This window comes from Andrographis paniculata, unplaced genomic scaffold (assembly GCF_009805555.1).
Source record: "Andrographis paniculata isolate CXL003 unplaced genomic scaffold, ASM980555v1 Contig38END, whole genome shotgun sequence".
Classification (NCBI taxonomy): domain Eukaryota; kingdom Viridiplantae; phylum Streptophyta; class Magnoliopsida; order Lamiales; family Acanthaceae; genus Andrographis; species Andrographis paniculata.
In genome coordinates, this window is record NW_026137571.1 from 459,231 (window position 1) to 479,174 (window position 19,944).

At 33.2% G+C, this 19,944-nt stretch overlaps 3 protein-coding genes across 4 annotated transcripts; all 3 read right to left on the minus strand.

Annotated features, from left to right (window-relative positions):
• Window positions 1–66: 66 nt before the first annotated feature.
• LOC127250993 (receptor-like protein 53) lies at window positions 67–5,511 on the minus strand. 2 transcript variants are annotated; one of them, XM_051274509.1, is made up of 4 exons: window positions 5,408–5,511; window positions 2,140–5,290; window positions 1,947–2,029; window positions 67–1,861 (listed from the first exon to the last, which is right to left on the minus strand). In XM_051274509.1, exons 2-4 carry the CDS (start codon window positions 3,503–3,505, stop codon window positions 308–310), a joined length of 3,003 nt encoding a protein of 1,000 aa, XP_051130466.1. In that variant the 5' UTR covers window positions 3,506–5,290; window positions 5,408–5,511; the 3' UTR covers window positions 67–307. The 2 variants fall into 2 exon arrangements, with proteins under 2 accessions (XP_051130466.1, XP_051130465.1); XM_051274508.1 differs by having other exon boundaries at window positions 68–5,290.
• Window positions 5,512–5,838: 327 nt separating this feature from the next.
• LOC127251015 (pyruvate decarboxylase 1-like) lies at window positions 5,839–10,320 on the minus strand. The gene is made up of 5 exons (XM_051274539.1): window positions 9,820–10,320; window positions 8,539–8,702; window positions 7,270–7,920; window positions 6,180–6,486; window positions 5,839–6,024 (listed from the first exon to the last, which is right to left on the minus strand). Exons 1-5 carry the CDS (start codon window positions 10,318–10,320, stop codon window positions 5,839–5,841), a joined length of 1,809 nt encoding a protein of 602 aa, XP_051130496.1.
• A 4,462-nt stretch (window positions 10,321–14,782) lies between these two features.
• Window positions 14,783–18,393, minus strand: LOC127251166 (dnaJ protein ERDJ3A). Its single transcript, XM_051274771.1, has 7 exons — window positions 18,163–18,393; window positions 17,430–17,485; window positions 17,273–17,346; window positions 16,197–16,726; window positions 15,773–16,111; window positions 15,324–15,674; window positions 14,783–15,243 (listed from the first exon to the last, which is right to left on the minus strand). Exons 1-7 carry the CDS (start codon window positions 18,247–18,249, stop codon window positions 14,959–14,961), a joined length of 1,722 nt encoding a protein of 573 aa, XP_051130728.1. The 5' UTR covers window positions 18,250–18,393; the 3' UTR covers window positions 14,783–14,958.
• Window positions 18,394–19,944: the final 1,551 nt, after the last annotated feature.

Below are 19,944 nucleotides of genomic sequence, written 5' to 3' on the forward strand. Positions count from 1 at the left end.
AATAAAAGCAAAAAAGTAATTTACACATACTTTTACCTAGTATACCCTAGTTATGAGAGATGGAGCAGTTAAATATTGATTAAATAATATGTTTGCAGTGAAATTTCTTATTACTTGCCTTTTTATTTTATCGTACTTAATTTGTTGACATTAATTGAATTATGGTTCAGCATCTGGCGTGCGTTAAGAATCATACAGAACGATCATATCATAGGAGAAGAAGACAAAGAGCAACTATGATTGAATTCCCAACACTTGCAACATCCTTAAAATTCAGACATTCTTCTTCTTGACATTGCTCTTTCTTTTACCATTCCTCGCCGGCGCCGTCCGGCCGCCGGCCGCCGCGAAGAACAAATCTATCGACAGCCCTGTTGTAGGCCTTCCTCCATCTTCTCGAAACAGCAAGAGACAGAACAACAATGGCTACACCCACAAAGTACCCAAATGCAGCACTTGCATACAATCCTACATCTCTCCTTTCACCATCATCTTCTTCCTCCGGCAACAACGGCGACAACGAAGACGACGGCGAACGCGTCGTAACATCTCCGCAGCTTTTATTCAAAGGAAACCCACACAGCCCCTCGTTCCCAACGAACGAGCTCTCCGAAAACGTCGACATTTGTCGCCCATGCGGAATCCTCCCGACGAGACGATTAAACGATAGATTCATTGACGAAAGGAACGTTAAGTCCGCAATCCGACTCGGGATTTCCCCTCCGAGATCGTTCGACGAGAGGTCTAACGATCCGAGGTTCTTCAGATTCCCGATCGATCCCGGGATGTCGCCGGAGAGAGAATTCTTCGAAAAGTTAAGAACATAAAGATTCTCAAGGTCGCCGATCATCTCCGGGATTCTTCCCTCGAAACGGTTGCTCGAGAAGTCGATCGACGTCAATATGTCGAGGATCTTTCGATACTCGACTTCGCTTCCTTTGAGAGTTAACGTCACCGAATCCTGATAGTAAATATCGCTCGCCGTGCCGTGAACGAAGTACAAATGATCGAGCGCGCCGTCAGCATTAACAATCAAAGCGTTCATACCAGAAAAGAATCTCGCCGGAAGAACACCATCGAAGCGATTCGAGGCGACGTCGATGATCTGAAGATTCGACAGCTCGTTTCCATCGTTCAAACAGGTGACGTTCCCGTGGAACTTATTCGATCGCAGCACGAGTACGCGCAATTTCGGCAAGTTCTTGAGCCAACACGGAAACGTTCCGTCGAACGCATTGTTGCCGAGGTCTAAAACCTCGAGCTCGACGCATCGTTCCAACGTCTTCGGAACCTCTCCCCGGAAGAAATTCCGGTTGAGATCGAGCGTTTCGAGAGCACATTCAACCCGAAATGTATCCGGAATGACACCCCTAAGGTTGTTTCTTCTCAAGTTCAAGACTTTGAGGTTTAGCTCCGATAAACAAACCGGTATCTCGCCATGCAACGACATGTTCGACAAGTCGAGTATCTGAAGATTCGTCGCATTGCACAATGAGATAGGGATCGCGCCGCCGATTCTGTTATTCGCCAACGAGACAAATAACGCTCGCTTAATCGAATTCCCAATATCGACAGGGACGGACGAGAATTCATTATTCGACAAGTCCAAGTAATATACCGACGCCGGCGGGATCGGGACCTGTCCGCCGAGCAAATTCGAGTGTAAATTCAAGTAATCGAGGTACACGTTGCGTAGACTATAAGGCTGTTGTAGATGAGTGAAATAGTTGTTCGATAAATTCAGATGACGAAGAAGTCCGTCGCTAACTTCCCACAACCAATTCGGGATTTCGCCGTGTATCTGATTGTCCGAAAGATCGAGCATCATCAACGAAGACTGGTTCTTCAGAAGAGGAAACTTCTGCACCTTGCAAGAAGCCAACATCAGATATCCGAGCTTTGGAAACATCGAAGAAATTGAAACATTTCCATCTACAAACACAGACAGGCTGTTGTAGGAAAGATCGAGGTCGACGAGGCCTTTCAGCTTCCGAAAATTGAACAGATTCACAGAGCCATTGAACTTGTTCTGAGAAAGGGACAGAGTGGAGAGGTTCTTTAAATCAAACAAGAACTCAGGAACTGAACCATGGAACTTGTTGATGCTTAATTCAAGAACTTCCAGAGAAGACGACGGACCTGTTTTCGCATCCCCGATCAAACTGGAGAAGCTGTTGTTCGAAAGATCCAAGATTTTGAGAGATGGAAGATCAAACAGAGACGCCGGAACTTCTCCATGTAATGAATTCACACTCAAGTCAAGAAATTCCAAACTTTCCAGGCCTTTCCAGATTGCATCGGGAATTCGACCTGTCAAGCTGTTGCCGCGAAGATTGATCGTCGTAAGCTTCTTTCGAAAAGCAAATGATGGAACAGAACCAACAAACTGATTCAAAGACAGGTCCAAATACTGAAGATGAGTAAGTTTTTCGATCGAACCTGGAATTGTACCCGAAAACAAGCAAGCTCTTAGATCAAGAAACTCCAACATACCAAGCCTGGATACAGAATCTGTTAGATTCCCCGAAAATCTTGTGTATTGAAGCTGCAAAGTTCGAAGGGATCCATTCGATGGAAATTCAGGTAAAGAGCCCTCGAGGTCTCGATTATTATTCAAATCGATCTTTTCCAGGCTCTTGATTTGGAATAGTTTTGCAGGAACCACACCAGACAGGCCACAAGAACTCAGAATCAAAACCTGCAGCTTAGCAAAATCAGCCAAGAATTCGGGGAATCCAGCAGAGAAAATGTTGCCATCAAGACGAATAATCGAAAGGGATTGAAGTTTCAGCAACGAAGAATCGAAAGGGCCTGTCAGGTAAGCATTAGGCATGCTCAAAACTCGCAAATTCGGTACATATAATGATAGAGCATTGCACCACTGAGAACCTATAGCAGAAGCATTCACCCCTTCAAGATAAAGTTCTTGCAGCCTATTAAGTTTCTGAATCAATCTTTCGAGATTCGGATTCTCAAGGTTAACTGGTGTGTATGCTGAAGAAAGATCCAGCACAACTAACCTTGTCAAATTTGAGATTCCAGGAGGAATCTGGCCTGTAAATCCTGAGTTGCTGAGATTCAGGTACCTCAATTCTGTAAGTTCTTCAAATCCCGACGGAAACTCAACAGAATCAAAGGTGTTTCCAGCTAAATTGAGGCTCTGAAGAAACCTGAGCCTGAAAAGATTGCTGCTTGCATCATGTATCCCATTTGAAATCGACTCGTTGCTTAGATCAAGCCCGGAGACACGGCCTTTCGTGTCACATTTCACCCCGGCCCATCGACAGCAGTCGATGGAATCATTCCATTGCACAAGCTTGGTTGAAAGTGAAGAATCATATGTAAGGTTGTTTCTTAATTCCAATAGCAAGTCTTTCTGATCTTCAACACACTGTCCTGCAGCAAATGTGATGATGATTCCAATACCAAAATCTGAGATTAATAGCAAGAAATGAATCAAGAAAGTACTTGAAAGCATCAGACACTTCATTCTCAGCTGTAACATAAATTGAAAGGAATCAATATATTCATTACATGAGTTCTTTTATGGGGTGGGCACCAAGCAGCATAGGTTTTTATATATATTAATGTTGGAGTGAAGATAAGGTTTCAGACTAAAAATTTGAATTATGTTCTTGAATGTTGAGTACCTTCAAGATATTGAGATCTAAGAATATAATATAAAATACACTACAGACAAAGCTATTTGATGAAAATGATAGTATATAAAAGACCTTTGTCCCATTCCTATATGTGTTCATTAAGAATTCTTTGTTTCACATGTGTGTGAATGCATATCTTGATTAGCGTCGACTCCAATCGTTTCTGGATTCTTTTGGCAGGTAAAAAGGGATTTTGTAATATTATCTAATGGTTGGTACAAAAATTGCATAGAACTTGTTTGGGTTCAATGGAAGTTTCTTGAGTTCATATATATGCCAATTCTTCAAGATTTGATAAAGGTTTTAGAAGTTAAAAGACATTAAAGAAGACTTGTACTCAAATATAACAATGATCAGAGTATCTTAACTTCAAAAGCATATTTCTATTAATTTCAATTTGAAGTTATAAAAAATCCATGAATACCATAACTACATAATAACTTCTACAACATGTAGAAATCATTGGTTTGTTTGGAATCTAGACTTCTTGCCATTCATTTACATAATTACACCATACCTTTGTGTTCTATTGTCAATTTTGCAGGCTATGCAATCATCACAACTCCATATAAAAAAAACAATACTAATACAAATCATCACATCCAAACAACTGTTCAACCAAAATAACACACTTCTGTTTTTCATTTAAAATATCTCATCCAAAAAAGGGTCAAGTGAATTCTCCTAATTTGTTGGCCCATAGAAATACAATGATGTTACAACAATAATTCAGCAAAAACCAGTTCAAACTCATTCTCATGGATTGTCAATATTGAATGAAATGGTAATCCAATCTTCCACAGCATTCTAAAACAGATTAATGCAGTAAAATGAAAGAACTGTTCACAAGCTCAACAAGAGTTCCACTTTAAAGAGGCCAAACAAAACCATGGCTTGGACAAATTTTCTTCATAGGACAGAAATCAAAAAAGCTTACAGCTGCTTTGCCTAAAACAAATCCCTAAACTAGTTAATCCACTGTCACAGGCTACACCTGAATCACTACCATTACACAATACAATCTAATTCATAACAGAATTAGGTCCATATATCAAGCCATCACCAAGATTATAACTAGATGGTTGAAAAAATACATCAAAAATGCATCCTTGAAAAGGAAATTAAAACCAGCTATGCAAAATCGTGGGATACATGAATCAGAATTACAAGTATCCTACAGTAATGCACGTAATTCTACAAGTCCACAAAGAACCCAAAGAGTATCTACCAAGAAAGTGCTATCATCTTCCAAATGATCAAAACGGAATTTTGATCCGACCATGCAATAATCTCAATATTCCCTCATTTGTAAAGGCATATGCACTTTCACCTGTGCAGAATTAACTCAGAGGATAATGGAAGATATAATTAAATGGCAAATATATATAAAAATATCGCTGGCATCGAAAAAAACTTCAATCGACATAGCAGATCCCCCAAATCCAGTATCAAAGAGTAGCAGGTCACCATTACATCAAAAAACTCATGAACCGAAATGTTAAAAGCGAAATCCTAAAGATCCCTCAACGACGGGATCAGAAAACAGGAACAAAACCGACAATCTACTTCGATCTCTGCCTCATCTTTCTGCGCTTCCTCTTCAACCTCCTCATACGCTTCTTCTTCCACTGTCACTCAAAAGATAAATAAATAAATAAATAAATAAATAAAATTATCATAACGTAAGGAAGGGAACAACAAAGCTAAAACTAACGCCGAACAAAGTATATTCATCTTGATCTTACCTTGGCTCTCATGGTAAAAGATCAAACCTTGATAAAAAAAACTCAAATCGCCGCCTTCGTTCTTCACCGATCCGGATGCGGAAATTGAAAAACCCTAGCGCCTCATGAGGTATTTATAGGAAGCCATAGAACGTCGCTAAATGGGCCCGATAAAATTGATATCTATTGGTCTCAGTAAATGGGCCCATATATAAATTGGGCCTATTATTTGGTATTTTAAATTTATTATAATATCAGCACCTAAATGCTTAATAAATCAACTCCTAAAAAAAATAAAAAATAAAATAAAATCGTGCAAATCATTAAAAATGGTCCATATTTATTTAAAGGATTAATTTACAATTACATAAAAAACTTAAATGATTTTGGAAGAACATTATTTTTGACAATGTAACAAATGTAGAAAATGGCAACATTAAGCAGATGTTTCATCAATCCACACACAATCTACAAGGATTAGGGGAGCGGCTGTTGGCTGCGGACACCCGGGACCCCCACTCCAGGAGCTCCTTGCTCGTATCATCCTTATGAACTATCACTTCTATTAAACACAAACATTCTTTCTTTGCCCCTTCAGCTGTGGCAATGGCTGCCACCAATTCTTCCTCACAGCGAACCTACGAGCCGAACAACGAATTAAAAATATTATTGATATATTTTAGATATTTAATTTTAATAAATTTAATTTTAGATTTGATTACTTAGATTTATTTAATCTATTTTATTTTAAATTACAATATAAATTTTTTATTTTGATGATCAATGTGCTCACCTTGGTAGTCCAGGAATTGCCTTCGCGGTTGTCGATGGCGTCGACAAGGGCCGTGTAGTTCCAATTCTTGATCACGTTATATGGCCCGTCATGGATCTCGACCTCTATGGTGTATCCGCCGTTGTTGATGAGGAAAATGATCGGGTTTTGGCGACAACGTAGCATTGTCGAAATGTCCTGCGCCGTCACCTGAAAACTCCCGTCTCCAATGCACGCGATCACGCGCTTCTCCGGGACGGCCTGTGCGTATCCGAGAGTCGCACCGACCGACCATCCGATTGATCCGTAATGCATTTGGAATTCGTACCTAAAAAGCAGCCAACATGAGGAGATGTCATCAAAAAAATATTTTTATTTTATTTTTTAGCTAAAAAGTACATCATTTTTTTTTATTACTTCTATTAAAACTTTTTTTCAACTATTTGAACACAGATTTACATAATGAAAAGAATAGTGAAAAAAAAATGCGAAATTTTCAAACAAAATATAACATATAATATATTGAAAATATTGAAAATTTTGTTTCATGTCAAATATTTCAGTATATATGATAACTATATGTAATTTGATATTTTCATATGTACCAACATACTAGTATACTATTATGATATTTTAATGTCCTATATATCTGTATATAGTAATACCTCGATATATTCATATTAAAATTATTATTTAAATTTTAGTATTTTGAGATATACCTATTGCGTATGAACAATTTGATATACCAAACTGTATAAGCACCGTAATATATACTTGTCATACCAAATCTTTGATTTGGTATACCAATATCAATATAGTAAAATATCATATCAAAAATTTCAGCATGATATACGACATAGTTAAATTTCGTTATGATATACTGAACCACTTCTATGCAAAATTATATAATACTCTTTCAGTGCCGTTAAAAAATAGATTCTTTTGTTCCGTATAAAATTTTTTAAAAAATAAAAGTATAAGTATAATTGATGATATTTTAAAAAATTTAATTATTTTATATATATATATATATATATATATATATACTATAATTAATAATGCATTACTCTACTAGTATAAGTTTTTAGATAATCGAGCGGCGGTTACTCACCCGCATCCCGGCGGCAATTTCAACTTCTGGCAATTAAACCACGAGTCGCCGGTCTCCGCGATCACCGCCGTCTCGCCGGAGAGCATCTTCTGAATATGCTGAAACAGAACATTCACTCTCAACGCCTCATAAGGATCGCACTTCAGGGGAACACCTTCCGGTATATAAATCCTCCGGTAATTCTCGAACGCCGTCGTGTTCCGGTCGAGCCGTCCGGCGAGGGCCGTCAAGAAATCCCTCATTAAAACGCATCCGAACGCCGGACCATTTCCGATCACGACGCGATCCGGCTGCACGACGATCGATTTATCCTTCTTGAAAAGGAGAGAGTATCCGACGGAGCTGTAGTCGTTAAAAACCGGTCCGGCAAAGATGTAGGCGTCGGCCGAGTCGACGATCTCGGCGCAGAACGCCGTGCTGACGGCGCCCCAATACGTGCCGAGGAAATGCGGGTGGTGCTCGGGAACTAGGCCTTTCGCCGACGGCATAACGGCGACCGCGTAGCCGCAAGCGTCGGCTAATTGGATGAAGGCTTTTCCGGCGGCGGCGACGCGGAGCTTTGGTCCGGCGACCATCACCGGCTTTACGGCCTTGGTTAGGAACTCCGCCGCCGCCTCCACGGCCGCGTGCAACGACATTTGATTACTCAATCTGTGGAGGAAGATCGACTAAAGCTGATGTAAATGAATTAAATAATTTTATTTGATTCAAAATTTGATATTCGTATTTAAATTTTATAATTCGAATAAAATATTAGATTCATATAAATAGTATAAAATATAACATACATATAGATGTATTTCCCAATAGAAAAAAATTAAACTAAATTTATTAATAATAATACTTTTAAATGTTATATAAATATAATATAATATAATATAATATAATTAAAATTATACTTATATAATGATATTTATATTTATATTAGAGAAAAAGTCTTTCTTGTAAATATGAAAAAATAATAAATAATAAATAAGTACATTTTCTTTGTCAATATAAATAAATAATAAATATATACATTTTTTATAAGTTTCTTTATAATAATATTATTAAAAAATTTAATTAATAGAAGTTCTAATCAAATAATTTTGAATCCAAGGAAATCGGATAAAATAAAAATAATCAAATATTTGTATAATATTGAAAACGAATCGAATACAATTTTAATATTCAAATGAATTGAATAGTTGAATTTTTATTTTTTTTAAAATCGAAACAAATACTGCAGTATTCGACTTGATTCGATTCATTTACAACCCTATCTATTACCTCGGAGAGAGAGCAATTGGAACAGGATCGCGACTGAAAGTCGGGTGAGGAATTGCCGGCAAGTTGCAGCTCACGCTGATGTAAACTGGCTTGCTTTCCTTCAACGCCGTTGAAATCGCTGTGTCGATTAATTCGTATGCGTCGTCGAGATGATTTACCACAGCCTGAAATTGAAGAGAGATTGAGAATTGTTTACAGATTTGATTATATTCAAAATTATATATTACTAATAATGAAATCAGATTTCAAATAAATTCGATAAATTCAATAATAATAACATACGGTATGTTAAAATAACATAAATTCATTTTATGCTAACGAGATCTAAGTTTACTAGGGCTGTGTTTGTTTGGATGTTTGAATTTTGAGTTGGGATTTGAATAGTTGTATGATGTGATATAAATAGGTGTTGATGTGATGTTTTGAATGTAAAATTGATTTTTAGTATAATATAAAAAATAAAAAATAAGTGTTTGATTTGATATTTTTTTGAAAAAAAAATTGGATGACTAGTAAAAAAAATCCATTCCCTCACTACAGAAAAAAATTGGATGAATAGTAAAAATAGTACTCAACTGAATTAAATAGAAAATAATACTCTCACTACAAAAATTTCAATAATTGTTACTTTTTTTTCTTTAATAGTAAAAAAATAAATAAATAAATTTAATGATTTTTTACTTAAAAATAAAATAAAAATATATATTTTTACGATAATTCAAAAAAATAAATAAATATAAATTTGAACAATGAACGAAGGACTACTTATACAAGTTAGAGATGAAAATATGTTCACAATAAAAATAAATAAATAAATAAAAATTTAAATCATAAATCAAACATCTTAAAATATATCTAAACCGTTAGTACGGACCATATATTAATGGGTGTGTTTGTTTGGGGATTGGATTGGATTTATACTATTTATCCAATTTTTTTTTCAAAAATATCAAATCAAACACTTATTTTTTTATTTTTTATATTATATTAAAAATCAATTTTACATTCAAAACATCACATCAACACCTGTTTATATCACATCATATAACTATTCAAATTCAAAATTTTTACTATTCAAATCTCATTTCAAAATACAAACCCCCCCCAAACAAACACACCATAGTAATATAAATATACAAAAACGAAGAAACGCGTCATATATTCCTATAAAAAATACAGTAATAAATTCACAAAATGTAATTCAAGAGTTAAAAAATCACACATTTTAAATATCTAAAATAGATTTTTTGAGCAGATTGGATATGGCGAGAAATTATATACCTGAAAGCAAGTGACGGTCTGGAAGCACCGGAGCTCCTGGGTGAAGTCCGGCAGGCAAATGGTGTGGTGAAGAATCCGATTACTGCCGTAGTCGTTCGAATTAGGGCCGCCGACGATGCAGATCACCGGAAGATTCTCGCTGTACGCGCCGGCGATGGCGTTGAGGACGCTCAGTCCTCCGACCGTGAAAGTCACGGCACACGCGCCGACGCCACGCGCCCTAGCGTAGCCGTCGGCAGCGTAGCCGGCGTTGAGCTCATTGCAACAGCCGATCAAATTAAGCTCCGGCTCGGCTAACAGATGATCGAGCAGCGTCAGGTTAAAATCGCCGGGAACGGAGAATACGTCGGTGACGCCAATCTGGACGAGCCGGCGCGCCAGATGGCGCCCGAGCGTCGGTTTAAACGGAACGGAGGACGGCTGGAGAGTCGAAACGACGCCGTTTGGAGGGAGGCGGCTAACGCCGTTCTCCAGCGAGGTAAATCTAATTTTGGCCTCCATTAAAGGACAAGAAAAAATAAAATTAATGAGTTGAAATTAAATTGAAATAGAGCTGAAGCGAAGAAATGAATTTATAGGAACTAGGGGAGCTTTCTAAATCTATAAATAATTAATAAATAAATTATTGCAGATAATTATAAATTAATTAATTTTGGCCTCCGTTCCGTTCGGGTTTGCATGGCGCAGCAGAAGGCGGAGAAGAATGGAAATAATTAAGAAGTAAATTATTTCATATAAGGTGTGATTAGGGTTAATTAATTGTTATAAAAAATATATATTCTTAAAATTATTACTATTATTTTTTAAACAAAGGGGTGATTTTTTTTTTCATGAACAAAAAAAAAATAATTATTTTTATTAAAATATACGCATCCAACTATTTGGGCACAAACTTACATGAGAGAGTACATATTAAATACTTCATGCGTGTCCTATTTTCCTATTTGGAAAGTTCAACAATTATTGTCCTCTTTTTATTTTTATACACAAAATTTACTATTTTATTTTTATACACAAAATTTATTCTTTTACCCTTAGTTTATTTACTCTTTCATTTTCTATACACAAGATTAAGGACAAATTTGTCATTTTATAACCAAAACCTTAATTGCCTAAAAATATGTGTAAATATCAAATAGGACATTAGAAAATGGACGGATGAAGTAGATAAACAAGGTAGTTCAATTAATAAATTTTATGTTATAAGGTTTATGAAAAACATACAAGTTTTATAAGTTGTATATCAATATTTAGGGTGTGTTTGTTCGATTTGAATTTTTGGTTGGGATTTAAATAGTAAAAATTTTGAATTTGAATACTTGTATGATGTGATATAAATAAAAATTGATGCGATGTTTTGAATGTAAAATTAATTTTTAGTATAATATAAAAAATAAAAAATAAATGTTTGATTCGATATTTTTGGAGAAATTTTTTTTGGTGGAAATAGTAGAAATCCCACAATTGAATGTAATAAAATTAATAATTTTTTTTTTCTTTTCAAGACCATACACATGCACACCCCCGAGTGAAAGATGTCTTACTGCTTGATCTACAAGGGTTTGACAATTGTCCAGTCTGGATGGTAGTAAAAACAATTAAGTTTTCAAATTTGAAATATATTGAAATATGTGAGCAATATACCTAATATACATATATTATCATTTTTCTATATTATTTATATATAAGTGATCGATATAGCTCTCGTTACGCATATATATATATATATATATATTCTTATTTTAATATAAATAATTTAAAGAGTATTAATTATTCGTAATTAATAATGCATAACTAACATATTATATGTATAAGGCTTTGTTGTATATGGATTTTCAATCAGAAAATTATTAAAAATTGGTTAAATTGCACAAAAATCATATGTGATTTCATGAAATTGCACCAAATTTTTTATATTTTTAAAATTACGTCAAACTCTTTTATGATTTTATAAACTCTGTGTCTAACTCCCTCGGCGGTCTTTATTTAACGGTAATTGACCTAAATGCGCCCAAATTACGAATAAATTTTAGAATCTCAATTTCTAAACCTCTAAAATTACACATATATTTATTTTTCTTATATTTAGCTCCAAAAAAGAGTAAAAATAAACTTTTAAAATCTGAAAAAAATAATTATTTTTAAATATATTTACTATTTCTGAGACTAAATATAAGAAAAATAAATATTTTTATAATTTTATGGGTTTAAAAATTGAGATTCTAAAATTTATTCGCAATTTGAACGCATTTAAGTCAAATATCGTTAACTAAGGACCGACGAGGGGGTTAGATACGGAGTTTATGAAACCAATAGAGAGTTTGACACAATTTTAGAAATACAAGGGATTTAACGCAATTTGATGAAAACACAGATATGTTTTGTGCAATTTAGCTTTAAAATTTTTTAAAATATCAAATGAAATATTTATTTTTATATTATATTTAAAATTATTTTTTTATTAAAAATATTAAATAACATCCAATCATGTCATATTAAATAATAATTTTAATTCAAAATTATATTATTCTAAATTTGGGGTGGCTGTCTATATATATATATTTCATTTTGTTAATTTTAATAGATTTGACTTATATTAATTATGCATAGCACTGAATTATATGAGTACTTTTTTATATTTTTTTGTACGGAAAGAGTAATGTAATTGGAGGGTGCTTTATTTTAATTTCAAAATAAAATTATTATTATTCAATTTCTACTGTTTCAATAGAAAAATAGTAATAATTTTGATTACAAAATGTTATATATATATGTATATTATTATAGTTAATTTAAGGGACGCTTAAAATTTAATAACACAATACACTTTCACTCATTTGATACTATTCATTTTTAAAAAATTATCACATTAAATACATTTTTTTTCTTACAAAATATTAAATAACAAACAACTTGAGCCAAGTCCAGAGTAATTGTGACAGTATTCTTACTTTATTTTTTATTTGTATTTATATTTATATTAAAATATTATTTTTCTTTTAATTTTTGTGTTTAAACAAAAATGATATAATTAATTCTATTTCATATATAGGAGTATATTCAATAAATTACTTATTATTATTGTACTAATATAAATGTGCTTGATTTTTATTCAAAATTAAAATCATCACAAATGTTTAATCAAGGAGATTTTTAATAAAAATATACTCCTTTCGTCTCATAATTATGTATCAATTTGCTTTTTCCACAGAGTTTTAGAAATATTAGTATTATATTGAGATGTAGTAGGAATTAAGTGGAAATGACTAAAATATCTTATTAGTATTTTGTTATATAAAAGTAATTACATTTGTGTAATATATTGTAAGCTGTAAAGGTATTTTTAATGTTACGTAGATAGTACAATTACTAAAAAAAATTGATACTTTGTTATCAGACGAACTAAAATGGAAAAATAGATACTTTATTATGGAATGGAGGAAATATTATATTAATATTTGTCAAATATTGTATCACAATAATAGTTAAAATTATAATTCAAGTTAAAAATAAAACAAATCCTTGATTATGAAACGAAAACATTTAATTTGAACTAAAGTAGATATAACTTATTCCAAAACTAATAATTAAATATTTGAAATTAAATTTATATGAATTGTCGTTAGAATTGTACACCAAGACATTCATATAAAAATAAACAAATTTTCATATTTTAATTATATGGAATCAATTATATCAATTTAAAATTATGTCACAAATAACAATGATCAATCTTTTAATATCCATATACATATCTAGGAAATCAATGTGGGTCCAGCATTTTTTTTTTTTTTAATTTATCAATTTTCTATATAAATAAATATAAGTGATTGGGTCACATTATCTGTATTTCGTTTTCTCTCATTAATTAATAATGATAATTAATTATGCATAAGTAACACATTAAATATATTTATACAAGAGGTCAATGTAGGTCCCATTTCTATATATATTTTAAATTATTGTTAGAAATTAATTTATCTTAATTATTCATAATTATAAATGATATTAATTGTGCACATGTAAGTTATAATTTAGCAGTAGTTTGAAATTAATATGAAATGAAATTTTGATTTTAATTTTTATACTACTTTTACCTACCTACTCCTATTTACGTTCGAAGGTAGAATGACGAATAATAATCGCGAAAAAAATTCAAAATGGTAATGAGAGAATTACTGATGATCGAAATTGATTACAGCAAATTTTTTATGTGATTTTTTTTTAAAAAAAAATTATATTTTCTCTTCGAGGTCATTATTTAATTTTTTAATTATACGTTTAAAATATGAATTCTAACAAAATGCAAGTATAACATAGCGTTAGGGTGTTCTTTTACTAAACAACAATTTTTCAAAATCATGTTTCTTTCAAAAAATATTACTTCCTCCGTCCCACATACCGTGTCTGCTACACTGTAGACACGGTATTTTAGGAATGGTATAATTAGTAGATAATTAAAAATGTATTAGTGAAAATAATTATCATATAATATAAATAATTATAAATTAAGATTAAAATAACTAATTAGTTTAATTAAAATTTAAAAAAAATAAATTAAAAAATTTAAAATAAGATTAAAGTGTATAATCATTTTCTAAAAAAATAAAGTAATATATTATACACTCATTATTTTTATATTACTTATACAATACTTCACATAAAATAAAATAAAAAATAACTCTTTAAATTCTTTCACTAAACAAACACCCTTGCTCTTCTAAAAAAACAAATTCAAAAAGGAATTTGTTTTGTCAAAAAAACCAAATATATTTTCCTCAAAAAATTAATACTCCTATATTATACATCTACATTATTCTTATATTTTTATTTTACTTAATACCCCTATTATCACTAACACCAATTTTCATACCTCTAATTTTAAATATATATATACATTTAAAAAAATAAAAAATTCTCAAATATCAAATCAAATAATGCCCTCCTCTAAACAAAAATTGAGCACTTCTTCAACACACATTCTTCTAGTGAAGAAAGTGTGTTTGAATTGCATCTATATTCAAATAATAGTTTGAATATAAAATTTTGTAAGAAGAAATAAAATAGAAAATTGTATATTAAAAAGAAATTTTTCAAAAACATTTATATATATATACACATTTTACTATTGATGTTAATTCAACTTAGCTTAGGCTTTTGGCGCGCTTTCGAAAATTGCGCGTCGCCGTTAAGAACCGAACTCACAAACATCTCGACGCCGGTTTCGGTTGCCTCACTGCCCTGAGAAGCAGCTGCATACGTTCCCCTCTTCGCCTTGTACGCGACGAGGATGACCTTATCCGATGTCTTAAAGCTCGACCGGTCCAAGGATGTTAGAAAAGATTGCTGTTTAGAAGCATCGAGGAGGGCGTATGTTGCAGTGTCCCTCGAGCTTTGTTGCCTCAAAAACGACTTCTGAGATACCTGGAATCATAAAGTAAACGATATTAAATTATCATCTCACCTAAAAATTCAAATTTAAAAAAATGTGTGTGATCACTTACAGATTGGAAGATCTTTTGGAGTTTTTCCTTCGCAGTTATAGACCGGAAGACGCCAACGAAGCAAACGGGGACTTTGTCGCTGCAAATGTCGTTGAAATTTGAAGCTGTAAGTAACGGTATGTTTTTGTGTCCTGATTCGGATTCGTCCTTCTTGGAAGAACCCGCGAATTTCTTGTTCTTTTTCTCGAAACTGTTGAGCGAGCTGCTAAGTTCTTCGATTCCAGATTTCAGATCTTTTACTGAAACCCCGGATTTGATTATTTGTTTCTCACCATTCGACAGCCAGCCAACGATCGCTGGAAGTGAATCCACGTCTAATTTTCTCACCGATGGATCCGAGGCGTCGCGAACCTAACGCCAAACACAGAAATGTCAGCACGATAATCGCCAAAACGAATAATTACGAACAAATTTGTGCATAATTGGAGAAGTCTACGCGCTCTACGTACCTCCGCATCGTAGAATATGAAGCGCTTGCGGTATAAGCCGCTGAGTGCGCGCCAAATGACGGGAGTATTTTTCTTGGTCGACAAAAGTAAGACCTTCGGCAGCTTTGAAGCCTCGGAAGCAGCATTCAAACCGTCTAAGGTTAATCTTTTCGAAAATCTTGGTAAATGGTCTTGACAAAAACTTTTCAACGATTTGGCGTCTACATCGCTGTTGTACTCGACCAAAGAACCTTTTTCGCTCGACGTATACGAGTAAACAAAGAGCTTTGGATTTCTTCGAGGATGTACGCCAAGTTCCTTGCACAACAATGCTTCGGAATCGCAATTTATAGCTCCAACCTGCATAGAGAAGTGTCAATCACCATATAATGCACAAACAATCCATAATAAAAATAAAAATAAAAATGCACGACATATAGAGTACCTTTAACGCGCCTTGAAGTGGGACGGCGACTTCCTCTAACAAAGATTCGTATTGTTGGATTCCTTGTAGATTCGATGTGTAGACAAGTAAGAGCCAAGTGATCCCACCGTCGACTATTTCTTTCCTATACAATTGACTGTTAACAGAGGTTATGCTCGGGGCAGAACGTCTACTTTTGTGCTGGGACCTGCCCGAGCTACCGAACCCACCAGACTGCCCGCCCCCGCCCCCTCCCCCAATGCCACCACCGAAGAAACTGGAGAATATGTCATCGATGCCAAACCCTTGAGAGCTTTGCTGGCCGAATCCGGGACCCCCGAAAGAAAATGAAAACGATTTAGATCCTCCATGTCCGCCCATATTTTGCCAGTCATCTGGCCTAAAATTGAACCCTCCCTGTCCGGGTCCGCTGGTGAAAGTGTATCCACCGTGATCTCCCGAGCTACCTGTGTCAAAGCCAGGGCTGCCTCTTTCATCTCCATAGAGATCATAGTTCTTCCTCTTCTGTTCATCGGATAGTATTTCATATGCTGCAATGAATAATGAAACATTAGAATATTCACTTTGCAATAAGTTTATAGATCAAGTAACCAATTGAGCAATAGAAAGAAATTTTGTAGAATTGATCTTTTTACCCAAGTCTCATGTGGAAGGAAGAAAAATTGGCCCAACAAATATCATTAAATTTCAAAGTTCCTCAATTTGAAGGTGTAATCACTAAGAACATTACAAATTCTGATCGAAATAGTAGATGACAGGTAAGTGGCATAATGAGACAGGAAACATAGAAGAATGGAAACTTTTTTCCATTCGATATGGTCATCCTATGAACAAATTTGGTTATATCCAGTTCATTAAATGCTGTAAGATTAAAGGGGCTGAACCTCTTGATAAGAATCGCGAACCTCGTCATTGAAAACTGACTGGATTTACAATGTACATATACATTTATCTTGTTCAGAATGAAATTTCAAGAATGCAGAATTTCTTCAATTCTCTAACAAGTTTCACCGATCTCATAGATAATTTCCATTACACAATCACTATCGAACAATACAAATTATTTACATGCTTACCATTATTTATCTCTTCAAACTTTTGTTGGGAACCCTTGTTCTTATTTTTATCAGGGTGATACTTTAGAGACAGCCTGAAAAGTTGAAGAGAAACATAAGCACCCAAGTTAATAACACAAATCAGTAACTATCAGAAATGGCCAATCCAAAGACTTACTTGTGGAAGGCCTTTTGTATATCTCGTTGACTTGCATCTTTATCAACCCCAAGGACCTGACAAAAGAACTTCTCGTCAGAAGCTAATCATTAATGGCGGAAAATACCACGAAACAAACATCAGCAGGTTCTTGAGTAAACAGAAGACAAAATCAAACAACAATGGCGGCAATTATTTGCAGAGAAACATTGCATAAAAAATTAAGAGAACTCCCAATTAGTAAGACTTATTGTGTAAAACTAATCAGAAATCATGAAATATCTTCTTCCCCATGAGTACAAACAAAATAAGCTTCCCTCTGTATTCCTCTACCTAAAATAAATTTCTTACCCAACCACCTTCCAAAAACTAATTTGTGGTTAAGAAGAACTAGCTAGTATTGATATGATAAGCGCATCGAAAGGATAGCTTTTACGTCAGAAAGAACTATTTTAAACAATAACCAAAGAATATGAAGTTTGAATTACAGCATCTCTCTCATTTCCTATTCAAGCATTTCCATGGCTGAAATGATCGATCTCATTAGAATACTGACAAATAATTCATCACGCAGTACCAAAAATTATTCTCTTACCATCAAATCTTCTCCAACGAAATTAAAGAAGCCAAAAATCAAAATCACCGCGATGAAAAACCAAACCTCAATCAAAAACCATAATTCCTTTTCCGCAATAAATTGAAAACGAAAACTAACCACAGCTTCAAAATGCACAAAAGCAAGGATGATTATTACCTTGTAGGGGTCTAGTTTCTTGGATTCTACAAGGAGAAGGAACATCAATCCGACGGCAATCAACGAACATACGAATCTAAACTTCATAATTCCTCTCAACCCAATCCTTTCAGCAACTCGTTTCGATTGTGTTCGAAATCGCGGGGCAAAAATCGACAAATATGCGAACGGGGGGTGGGGTTGGTTATTAATAGATTTCGCGGGAGGGTTTGATGAAACTTCCAGAGTGTTCAGGCCGTTTGGCTGACGTGGCGCTTGTTAAGATCGCCACGGGCTTCTGGCCAATAGGATTTGAGAATTCCTCCTTCTACTGCATAGCTTGACATCATTACTCAACACAATTTTAACTTATGAGTCATACAGTCATTATATTTATACTAATGGATTGGGCCGAACAGTCCTCCATTTTTAAATTGGGCCATTATTACGAGCCCAAAATAGATTAGCATGTACTTTGACGGACCGTTAAATTGTACTTGTTTGACGGATTATGAAAATTAAGAATTTTTATTTATTATTTTTTTTCCTTGATGTACTATTTTTATTATTTTCAAATGTTAAAACAAACTTATACACTTTGTTAATTAATAAAATATTATACATTATATTAATTTAAAAGTTATGTAGAGTTTGTTTAGTTATAGTTTGGAATTGAGGATTAATTTGAATTTTATATGATATTTTGTTATAAACATAATAAATTTTATTGAATATTATTAAATTAGATAATATAAATTTGTATTTGAAATCATAAACAAATAAATTTATATTTTTTTAAAAAATATATATATATACTAAAAATTGTATTTAACCGGAAGACCATCTCCAACCCATCAACTTCATTTATCCAATTTTATTTTCAAATATGCAATTGTTAAGTAATTTTACTCAAATCATAATTCTATTTTTCCCTATTATTCTTCAAATATTCAATTTTTTCTATTATTTTAAACAACTTACAGTGCTATAGTGTTGCAATTGGCGCTGGATTGGAGACCGGCGACACCATAAATGCAGTTGAAATGTCAAAATTGACGTGTGGTTAGAGATGCACTTTAGGGTGTGTTTGTTTGGGGATTGGATTTACATTATTCATTCAATTTTTTTCCCCAAAAACATCAAATCAAACACCTATTTTCCATTTTTTATATTATATTAAAAATCAATTTTACATTCAAACCATCGCATCAACACGTATATATATCACATCATACAACCATTCAAAATTTTTCAAAATCTAAAGCCCCAAACAAACACACCCTAATGAATAATGTGATATTATTTTAATATCAAATACAAACTAAAATTTTCAAACTCCAAAATACACATTTATTTATATAAATAGTTTTAGTTTAACAATAGCTAAAAAAAAAAATTACATCAAATATATATATATATATATTCTTACAAAATATTACACCAACTCAGTTTTTACAATTTATAATTTTTTCAAATTTATTAAAACTTTCATTCAAAGGAATGACTATTATATAATTTCTAAGTATTAAAAAAAATATGTAACAATTATTAAACAATACAATCACTATATGCAATTTTTTAAACAAATTCATCACAGTTACAACAAATTTTACCTCTATTTTCTTACATTTCTCTTTTATTTTTTACCATTCAATTGTCATTACTCGATAAAATACATTATCCTTTTATGAAAAAAAATAAAAAATAAAAAATGCCATTCAAATTATCTTTCAAATAAAAAATAAGAATCAAACGCCCAAATTACATGGTCTTCGAGTTTGATTATTGTCCGCTCTTTAAATT

Excerpts from the sequence above, each read along its gene's own strand:
- LOC127250993 (XM_051274508.1), bottom strand. The coding sequence starts at position 3,505 with ATGTTACAGCTGAGAATGAAGTGTCTGATGCTTTCAAGTACTTTCTTG.
- LOC127251015 (XM_051274539.1), bottom strand. The coding sequence starts at position 10,320 with ATGGAGGCCAAAATTAGATTTACCTCGCTGGAGAACGGCGTTAGCCGC. Across the intron at positions 7,921-8,538 it reads CCAATTGCTCTCTCTCCGAG|ATTGAGTAATCAAATGTCGT; the intron begins GTAATAGATAGG and ends CTTCCTCCACAG. Across the intron at positions 6,487-7,269 it reads AAATTGCCGCCGGGATGCGG|GTACGAATTCCAAATGCATT; the intron begins GTGAGTAACCGC and ends GCTGCTTTTTAG.
- LOC127251166 (XM_051274771.1), bottom strand. The coding sequence starts at position 18,249 with ATGAAGTTTAGATTCGTATGTTCGTTGATTGCCGTCGGATTGATGTTC. Across the intron at positions 17,347-17,429 it reads ATACAAAAGGCCTTCCACAA|GCTGTCTCTAAAGTATCACC; the intron begins GTAAGTCTTTGG and ends TCAACTTTTCAG. Across the intron at positions 16,727-17,272 it reads GTTTGAAGAGATAAATAATG|CATATGAAATACTATCCGAT; the intron begins GTAAGCATGTAA and ends TATTCATTGCAG.